The sequence below is a fragment of the Panicum virgatum genome, chromosome 1K (assembly GCF_016808335.1).
Source record: "Panicum virgatum strain AP13 chromosome 1K, P.virgatum_v5, whole genome shotgun sequence".
NCBI classification, from domain to species: Eukaryota; Viridiplantae; Streptophyta; class Magnoliopsida; order Poales; family Poaceae; genus Panicum; species Panicum virgatum.
This window is the reverse complement of record NC_053136.1, coordinates 22495558-22505793: the sequence shown is the minus strand read 5'-3', so window position 1 is coordinate 22505793 and position 10236 is coordinate 22495558. Positions and strand designations below refer to the sequence as shown.

Genomic DNA, 10236 nt, shown 5'->3' with positions numbered 1-10236 from the left:
TAAGTGTTTCCGAGTGGACCATAAAGGAATTTTGTGGTTCGAGGATCGCCTAGTCGTTCCAAAGAATCATGAGCTGCGGAAACAAATCCTGGACGAAGCACATCTCTCTAAATTTTCTATTCATCCGGGTAGCACCAAGATGTACCAAGATCTCAGACAAAATTTTTGGTGGACTCGCATGAAGAGAGAGATTGCCAAATATGTCGCAGAATGTGACACCTGCCAGAGAGTGAAAGCTAGTCACTTGAAAGTTGCTGGAACTCTCCAACCTCTACCAATTCCATCTTGGAAATGGGAAGATATCAGCATGGATTTCATCATGGGCTTACCAAATACTTCTCAGCACCATGATTCCATTTGGGTCATTGTTGATAGGCTCACAAAGACTGCTCATTTTATTCCAGTGCATACTGAATATCGAGCCAAGAAATATGCTGAGATCTATATTGATCGGATTGTCTGCCTACACGGGATACCCAAAACAATTATATCGGATCGTGGTCCTCAGTTTGTGGCAAGGTTTTGGGAGCAACTCCAAGAGGCTCTCGGAACTAAATTAATTCGAAGCTCAGCTTACCATCCACAGACTGACGGACAGACCGAAAGGGTTAATCAAATTCTTGAAGATATGCTTCGAGCATGTGTCATCCATTATGACAAGAACTGGGACAAATGTTTATCCTTGGCGGAGTTTTCTTATAACAACAGCTATCAGGCCAGTCTGAAGATGGCACCCTTCGAGGCCTTGTATGGTCGACGGTGTCGAACTCCTTTGAGTTGGTCTCAGACTGGGGAACGTCAAATATTTGGACCCGAATTAGTGGTCGAGGCTGAGGAAAAAGTCAAAATAGTACAAGCTAATCTCCGAGCAGCTCAGTCTCGGCAAAAGAGTTATTTCGATAAAAGAAGGGATCCTTTGAAGTTCATGGTTGGTAACCACGTCTATTTACGAGTGTCCCCAACTCGAGGCGTTCAACGTTTCGGAGTTAGGGGTAAGCTCGCACCTCGCTATGTCGGGCCATATGAAATCATTGAAGAATGTGGACCCGTGGCTTATCGTTTGCAACTTCCTTCACGACTTGCCGCCATCCATAATGTTTTCCACATATCCCAACTCAAGAAATGTGTTCGAGTTCCTACGGAAATCATTGATCAACAGAAAATTTTAGTGGAGCCCGATCTCTCATATACCGAGTATCCACTCAGAATTCTGGATCAAAAAGAGAGAGGTACTCGTCGAAAGGTGGTAAAAATGTATAAAATTCAGTGGTCTCATCACAATGAAGAAGAAGCCACTTGGGAGACGGAGGGTTATCTTAATCGACACTATCCGGGTTTCCTTAGCTCTACCTCAGGTATATCATTTTCCCCGCCTCAATTCAATCATCCAATCTCGGGACGAGATTCTTTTTAAGGGGGGTAGGTTGTGACACCTCAGGTGTCAGTACTTTTAAATACAATCAATGTACCTTAGCTAAAGTTAAAATAAAAATTTGAGAAATTAATTCAAAGAGAAAGGACCAAATAAAATACAAATCATACAAAAGAAATTAAAGGAAAAAGAGAAAGGAGTGAAAAGCTACTCAAAATTTTAATTCAAAAATGTGCACAAAATTTTTGTTGGCTCATGAGAGGTGTTTCAATTGACATGTGCTCAATTGAACTTCAGCCAAAATCTAGTCAAACACTGAATAAAACTAAAGTCCTTTTGTGCAAATATGCAAATATACCAATAGTTCAAAATGTGAGTTTCAAATGAAAATTTGCATAACACAAAAGTTGTAGATCTTGAAAAGTTATGCAAAAGTGGTATTCAACACTTTTCCATTTGAGCCCTCCAATTAGGAGATATTTTTAGTTTACCGAGAGGTCCCTGGAAATTTCAGAAATCGCAAAAGAGCCCCCATCTCCATCTCTCTCTCCCGGCTGGCTCTGTTTCGCTCGCCGCCCGCCGTACGCCGCCGGTGGACTTCGTCCACCGCGCGCCCGCGGCCAAATGGACCCGGGGAAACCGTTTAGCGCCACCTGGCCCGCCCCTTGGCGCCCGCCCCTTGGCGCCCACACGCGTCCCAGGCCGCTCCCCGTGCCGCCACGACACCCTCCGCCATGCGCCGCGCCGCTGCCTCCTCCGCCCGCTCGCCGTCGACTCGCCCAGGCCAAATCGACCGCCCCCAGTCACTCCATTCCTCACCCAGGAGCTCTTTGGCCTATAAAGACCCCCAGAACCCCCACAGTCGCGCCCCTTCTTCCCCTTCTTCCTCCTCCCGCCGCTCCGCCATGGCCGCCGAGATCCAGCTCGCGCGGACCGGCTAGCCCAGCCCCACATTGCCCCCTCCGACCACCGCAGCAGCTTCGCCACCTCCCAGTTAAGCTCCACGCGCGCGGAATCGAATCCAAACCCCCTCCCGAAGCCGTTCCCCTTTTGCGCCGCCGCCGGCGAGCTCAGGCTCACCGCGGACCGGCCAGCTCCGGGGAAGACCGAGCCCGACAGCTACCCCAGAAGCATCCACGAGCTCACGCGGTGCTCGTGCGCACCTTGTTCCCCTACCCCGAGCCCTCCTTCGCCTCCAGCGCCGGCGAACCGAACAACCGACCCGCCATCAACGCCGACGAGCTTGAACCTGTGCTCCAAACGCTCGAACGTCGACCAGGGTAGGTGTTCCTCGATCCTTTCTCCCCCACGCGCCTCCCCGTGGCAGCCCCGGTAAGCCCTGCACCGCAGAACACCACCGGCAAGATGCCACGGCGGAGAAGGCCGGCGAAGGACCCGGTTGTAATTTCTTTTTTTCGTTCAAGGGTGTCTCTGCAAGTTTTACAGTGTATACCAGTGAACTTCTAAAATGCGAAACAAATCACAGAAAAATCAGAAAAATGCAAACTCAACTGATCTGGAATCCTTGTAACAAAATCTACAAATTTTGTAACATTCACATTTGCAGAAACTCAACCGAATTTAATCTATGGAAAAGATTGAGAAAATCACCTTATGCATGTTCATGAAGTTCTGCTCATCAGATGACCTTGATTTTTGGATATGTTATAACTAATGGGATGCTAAGATCACAGTAAAAATATGACACCAAACCAAAACAGTTATCAGGTTAGAACAATCAAGATTCTCTAATCTGTTGTTAGCATTCTCGATTTAATTCTGGAAAATATGTACATGAACTTGCTCTGAAAATTTTACTACAGCCTTGTGCCACTGAATCTCTGCAAATCTCTAAATTTCAAATTTATTAGAATTCATTTGCTTTATACCATGATTTATGCTTGTCTTATCAACTTAATTCCTTATATATAGTTCTCATGCTCAGAAAAATCCATGTTTATTTCTGAAGTCTCTTTTTAGCTCTGTGTTCCTGTCTAAAAATTTTGAGCTGCATTTATTGAGTTTTGCCTTGGTGAATAATCATGCTTAGCATCTTAGGGCTAGATTTACTATTTTTGTTATGAGTAATCTACAATGTTTCTGATCTTTATTTTTGGGCATGATCTTGTTTAGAGTATGTTCTACCCGTGATAAAAAGTTCAGATGCAATGCTGGTCAGATGCATCTTGAGAAATTTATGCAAACTCATGTTAAGTTAACTGAATAACTAATTTAGTATAGTGAGTTAAATCTTGAAAAATTTTCTGGAGTATGTTTAACTCAGGACTAGTCTCTGGTAAAAATTTGAGAACCAAATCCTTAGTAAAACTTTCGGTAGATTTAATCTTTGTTGATGGCTTGCTGCTTTTAATCTTTTTATCACCTCTGCTATATAAGTGTATAAAATCTGGAAAAATTTCAGTACTGAGTTTATGCTTTGAAGTTGCTTGCATAAAATTTGTAGCACCAGAATCCATGTGGAACATTCTGTACAAAAATATGAAGTAACTAGAGTAATCCATTTGCATGATTAGTTATAGTTTTTGCTCTATGGTAGATGCTGAAATTTATACCATGAATGTTCAAGTTTGAATCTGAGTTACTTTAGTGTTTCATCACTAGCTCTTTAGTAGTTGGGTTGTTAAGGAATAATGAAAGCATGCTATGTGTTAAAATTAAAAATGAAAACCCAAAACCCCACTCATTCATGAATAACCGTAGTTATATTTGCTACTCTATAAACGTTTGCCCATGCAATGAAATGTGAAATCATCACTAAATTAACTTTCGTAGACTACAACTTTATCGTGAAGGAAAGAAATTGTATCCCTGAATAACTCAAAATCTTGCATTGCATATAGAAACGGTTAACCTCGCGGACGGAGACTACGAACTGGTGCCCGCGGACTCTCGTGCGGAGCAGGAGGTTAATCTGAACTGTACTAACTTGTCTCAAGACCTGGGCCAAGCCCCAGAAGCTTTTCTGTCTGACAGTGCCCAAGAAGGCAAGCCCCGGAGCATAATCCCCCTATTTTTCGGAATTATCATTCTGCTATCTATTTATTAATGTATGGTAACAGTTGGTTTTCTGCATTTAAGTTCTCTAGGCGTTGATCGAAAACCCTAGATGCATGATCCATAGGAACCTATGTTTGATACCGGATCTTTTTATCGACTAGTTGCCATGCTAAATAGGCACGGTAGAAGTCGAGTGGTTCCCTGCCTCTCGCGAGCAAATAGGAAATGTACTGACTTTATTTCCTGTTGAAATGTAAGGACAACAGGCGGGGTTGTGTAGTTGTGATACCCCGCTGGTGTAGTCAAAAATGGCTAAGGTCGCGGTGTGTGGCTCATTTTGTTAAGCGTTTGAAAGTACTAGCCACATACCGAGAAATATGGTAATCGGTAAGCTTAAGTACCTGATTGGACCGGCGAGTGGAACGATCTCGCACCCTCCTGGTAGAAGTAGGGTTTATTTTTATGTCGCGACGTACGGGTGCAGAGTGGTCGGACTCTGTAGTCGGGGAGGGTGTTCCGGATCCACGGACTGGAAAGAAAGGGGAAAAGTAGCGTGGGCGGGAGCGAAGTCGATCCCCATGCTGTGGTCTAGGTTCCCCTGGCCAGGTTGAAATTCGATTCAGAATCGTCCGCCTCTCACGGCATGAGATTGCTTAATGATTTCGGTCACATAGAGTAACAAGTGGAATACGATGATGAAAATACTGCTGGTTAATTAAATGGTTGCTCTACCATGTTTGAGTAGAGTTAGTTGCAAATTTAGAATGGTTAATTCCACTAGAATCTGGCTAAGTAAAACCTGAAAGTAAGGATCAACACTTAGCGGCATTTTTGGCAAACAAACCCTACCAACCGAAAAGCTTGCATGTCTAGTTATCGGACTATGTTATATCCGGAGACGGGTCAGTCTTGCTGAGTATTAGTATACTCAGCCTTGCTTGTGGCACTGTTTTTCAGGTACTAACTTTGAAGATCTGTTTGCGAGTCTTACTTGGCCTTGTACTCTGCCTCCGGGTTGGTCTGTTGAGTGGGATGGCCCTTCAGCTGGTGCTAATCACCCTCCCGCTGAGTGACGCATTCGTACGGGCTTTACCGATGCGTCACGTTATTTCGTTAGTTATCTTTTAATGCTTCCGCTGAACTTTGAGACTTGAATAATTTGAGGAGTTGGAACTCCGTAGTACTTCGCTAGTCTGAACATGGTTTGTAATAAATTTTCTTTCCGCTGCAACCACTCTGAGATGTATGAAATGGTTTGTGTTGTAATCTCTGGGCTCACCTTCGTGTGAGTGTTGTCTGCTGATCCTGGAATAGCGTGGCTTTTATCGAGGCTTCACTCGAGGAACTACCGGTGAGTGCCAAATTGGGTCAGAGTTGCTTAGCAACGAAGATCAGTGCACCCGGGCCCAGTAGTTTTGGGTGGTTCCGCCACAGGAGGGGTGTCGCGCGCTGCGCCTCCCGCGCGACTGGTCGTGCATTAACCTCCTCCTTCTCGATCAGCGCAAGATACACCCTACGATGGTAGGAGTAGGACCCGCCACCGAATACATACGATGCTAGGCCAGGATAGACCGTGCGCGCGCAGATACATGCGGCATTGCTTTTCCCGTCCGCAGACCCGCACCCGTCCGCTCTTCTTCCGCACCCCCTCCCCACCAAGGTTTACAAAACCGGTGGGAACCGGTCCGGTCCGGTTCCGGTTTGGGCCGGTACCAAACCAGCCCAAATTCAAAATTCAAATTTAAATTCAAAAAATGAAAAATTCCCAAAAAATTCCTAAAATTACTTGAAGGTGCGACGAATCTAATGGTGTCAAATTTTCTTAAAAATTCGTTCGTTTAACATATTTTTCGGGCATTTAAAGTTAAACCAAAAAAGAAAAAGAAAAAATGAGACGGCCCATTAAGGCCCACTTGGTAAACCGGTCAAACCGGCCGGTATACCGTTCCAAACCGGTTACACATGCGATTTTAAATTTGGATTTGAATTCAAACCGGCCGGTATACCGGTACGAACCGGTTGAACTGAGTTTTTTGAATTCAAATTTGAATTTAACCGGTTTCTATCGGTTTCCGGCCAAACCGGTCTGATATACTGTTACCGGACCCGCCGGTTTGACCGGCCTTGGTCGGTTAATTAAACCCTGCTCGCCACCCTACGGCGCTCGGCCTGTTGCCACCCCAGACGGGCAAATCCACTTCTTCTCCCCTTCACTTCCTCTTCCCAAATCTATTCTCCCAAAGAACCTCGACCGAATCGAGCTTCCTTTGGCCAGATCGCAGCCCAAGCAGCCAGATCGGCGAATCCATGGCCGCCGCCGCTGCCGCTTGGGGAGCTCCGATGTGCGCAGTGCCACCCATGGACGCTGGGCGCGTGTTGCTGAGGGTCGCCGTCTAGTCGGACGGGGGAAGGGTACGCCGCTGGTCCTTGTCTGGGTCGCAGCCATGGTTCGTTGCTTTTTCATTCGATTTATTTATTTAGATTAGATTTAGAGTTCTATTTCTATTCGAATTTTGGATCTTTGGCCGTTTTCCTTTTCCCGTCTCTTTGGCGGGCGCTACTATTATCGTTTGCAGGCTGTACAGATTTAATTCTCCACCGCTTTTATAATCATATAGTATATTATCCTTTGCAGGCTGTATGGATCTAAGTCTCCGCCGTATTGACTCCGCAGGGAACGCGGTAGAACTGATGGCAGAGCAAAATTTTGAATATATAATAATAATAATAATAATAATAATAATAATAATAATAATAATAATAATAATAATAATAATAATAATAATAATAATAATAATAATAATAAGGTATAGATATGTTCGAATCTGATCCACATACAAAGTTTTGGTTTTCGCTAGTACGATACCGATAGGTATCGGGTCTCAATTCCGAGTCGGAGTATTGTGCTTGCCCTTCTATTCTGACTATTTATATACGTGTGGACGCGCAGGGCAGGATAGAGCGAGCAGATTGAAGGCAGTCAGGATTAATAACGACGGATATATGAACCAGCCGATCTCCAAACGACGCCGTCCAGCGCCGCCAGAGGTCGGCAGCAGCAGCATAATTCCAGATGAGGTGCTGCTGTTGAACATCCTGGTGCGCCTTCCTGTGAAGTCCCTTGTGCGCTTTAAATCTGTCTGCAAGGCGTGGTGCGCCACCATAGCCAGCGCTCACTTTGCTCGCCTGCACTTGGAGCTTGCAAGAGCTACCAGCCCATCATCCATGGTCGTAGTCCCCCGGAAGTACCAGTCGGAACCGAGAAAGGTGGCCTCTCAGTTCGTGCACATCTATCGCTTCCAGCCAGCAGTGCAGAGCAAGGTCGCCAAGCTCATTATGATGAGCAAGCCTCGTCCCGAGTGGGGCATCCCACGGTTCACCATCCCGCTGCACTGCGACGGCCTGGTTCTAATCCCCAGCATGACAGGGCACATATTCGTGTGCAACCCGGCCACGAAGGAGTTCGTCGAGCTGCCGCCGGGCACCCGGAATGTGTCGTTGGACCAAAGGGTGGCCTTTGGCTTCGATCCCTCCAGTGGTACATACAAGGTGGCTAGGCACTTCTTGCGCTCCTACCATGAAGGGCAGATACGTACAGACTACGACGTTGGCTATGAGGTCTTGACACTTGGCGATGGCGTAAAGAAGTTGGAATGGAAAGCCACCATTGATCCACCTTACCCTAATCAATGCCAGGACTCCTATTTGCTTGCCAGGATTCTTCTATTGGAGTGCGGTCCAGTCCGTGGCTGACGCCGACGACCACGGCAAGCTAGCCACAGATGTTATCCTTAGATTCAGCATGCGTGATGATACGTTCACTGTGCACCCCAATCCTCCATGCAGTAGCTGCCTAAGTCTCAATGACCTCATGTGTGAGCTAAGTGGCAAGCTGTGCTATGTCCACTCCCCTTCCCCGTGCGATGTCTCCATTTGGTTAGCACAAGGTGGACAAGACACAATAACATGGTCACGACGTTGTCGTGTCAATCTGCCCATACCAAGGATTCTTCGTGTTTATGCTTGTGCTTCAGCTGATCAAGAAGGCACAGTATTCCTGTCTGTGGATTTCCGACATGTTTACAAGTGCAACCTCCGTGATGGATCTGTTGAAGCAGTAGTCAGTATGCCATATGGCTTGTTCTATGAGCACGGGGAAGGGGTAAAATTTGTCCTTGGTTCACTCCCTTTTTCGCATTACATGGTGCCATATGTGGAATCTTTGCTGCGTATTGCACCATGCTAGCTAGCCAAGTGACTGTATGTTATCAATACCAATAATAGAAGAAAGGGTATGCTTAATAATGCGTATTGTATGTTATCAACAGCCTGTGGGAAGTCTCCATTTGGTTAGCACAAGATGGACAAAACATAATGGCATGGTCGCTCACCCTTGGCTTTGTTCCCCCTGCTACCCCACCTAGCAGTTCGAACTGGAAGATGGAGTTTCTAAAAGATTGTGTTTCCTGAAGACGGTGTCTAGGTTGGTGTACCCCTGGTCGGCTGCCTGAAGGGATTTTTTTTTTTGAATAAGTGCTGCCTGAAGGGATGGAGACCCTGCTTCGCTGTAACTTTGATGTAATTTTTGTTTAGACCCTCTGGTCATTTTGTAATATGTACGCTTTTGTAACAAATACTGATTTGTATCGCTAGGCCCCGTTCGGTTGGCTGTTCAGCCGGCTGGGGCTGGCTTTTTTTCACTGTTGCTACCCTTTGGTCATTTTGTAATAAGTGAGTGCATTCGTTTTTGTTTCTGAAAACCGGGTGTGTCAATCTGCCCATACCAAGGAATCTTCGTGGTTTAGCTTGTGCTTCAGCTGATTAAGACACGGTATTCTCTCTGTGGATGTCTGGCACTGTTTCAAGTGCAACCTCCATGATGGATCTCTTGAAACAGTAATTAGTGTGCCATATGGCATGTCTTGTGATCACGGGGAAGGGGTAAATTTCGTCCATGGTTTACTCCCCTTTTTCGCATTACATGGTGTCATATGTGGAATCGTTGTTGCGTATTGGACCATATGCTAGCGAGCTGACGGTATGTTATCTCTCAGAGTATGTTATCTCTCACAACTAAAAAGAGTGAAAGATAGACCATCCTTTGGTGCGATAAATTTTCGCCTCATGGGTCTGCCTCCCTCCCCCATGCGATCACAATGCTCAGTAAAATAGGAAGGTCATCAATCTCCGCTCCGATTTCAATTCCTCACCCCCGCCCGGCATCGCGTATTCGCGTTTTTCTCTCTCACACACACACACAATCACCATGTGGAGGACATTCGGGGGTCCCTAGATCTCTCCCTGTCCTCGCGGCGCTCGTCGGGGAGGAGGCCCACCGCTACACCACCGCCACCTCCCAATCCTTGCCGCGAGCGATCGCATCGGCACATTCCGCGGGCGAAGGTCCAAGGTTCCCATCTGCGAATTGCGAGGAAAATTTTTCACTACTGAGTCATGACCCTTATTACGTGGACTATAAAGATTTAGACAGGTTCGGGCCGCTGGAGCGTAATACTCTACGTCCTGTGTGGTGGTTTTTATTGTCTTAGGTGTTGTTCGATGTCTATCATCCTGTTCTGGAGGGGTCCTTGTTCGCCCTTATATAATCGGGAGGAACAGAGTTACATGGAAAGTCCTAGTCGAGTTTTGTTAGGATCCTAGTCCGAGGAGTTCGGCTAGTTTCCGTATACATCGACTAGTTTTACTCCTATTCGGGTAGATACAATAGAGGCAAGGCATATTCATTTGCTATTCCCTACTCTAGAATATTCCACGCCTGTGAGCAGTCCCGCTGCCCCGGGACTGACAAGCCCCCGAGCTCTTTGTAGTCGAGTTATGCAGGCGTC

The 10236-nt window shown here is 46.3% G+C and overlaps 1 protein-coding gene across 5 annotated transcripts; it reads left to right on the top strand.

Annotated features, from left to right (window-relative positions):
- Positions 1-6542: 6542 nt before the first annotated feature.
- On the top strand, positions 6543-9138 carry LOC120699765 (putative F-box/kelch-repeat protein At1g12870). Of its 5 annotated transcripts, none has more exons than XM_039983855.1 (3): positions 6543-6837; positions 7026-7072; positions 7341-9138. In XM_039983855.1, the coding sequence occupies exon 3, from the start codon at positions 7394-7396 to the stop codon at positions 8141-8143; it is 750 nt and encodes a 249-aa protein (XP_039839789.1). In that variant the 5' UTR covers positions 6543-6837; positions 7026-7072; positions 7341-7393; the 3' UTR covers positions 8144-9138. The 5 variants fall into 5 exon arrangements, with proteins under 5 accessions (XP_039839789.1, XP_039839777.1, XP_039839797.1 ...); XM_039983843.1 differs by having other exon boundaries at positions 7026-7117; positions 7339-9138; XM_039983863.1 differs by lacking the exon at positions 7026-7072 and having other exon boundaries at positions 6543-6802.
- The last annotated feature ends 1098 nt before the right edge of the window (positions 9139-10236 follow it).

Bases quoted from the DNA above. Each gene is read 5' to 3' on its own strand.
- LOC120699765 (XM_039983863.1), top strand. From the start codon at position 7,394: ATGAACCAGCCGATCTCCAAACGACGCCGTCCAGCGCCGCCAGAGGTC.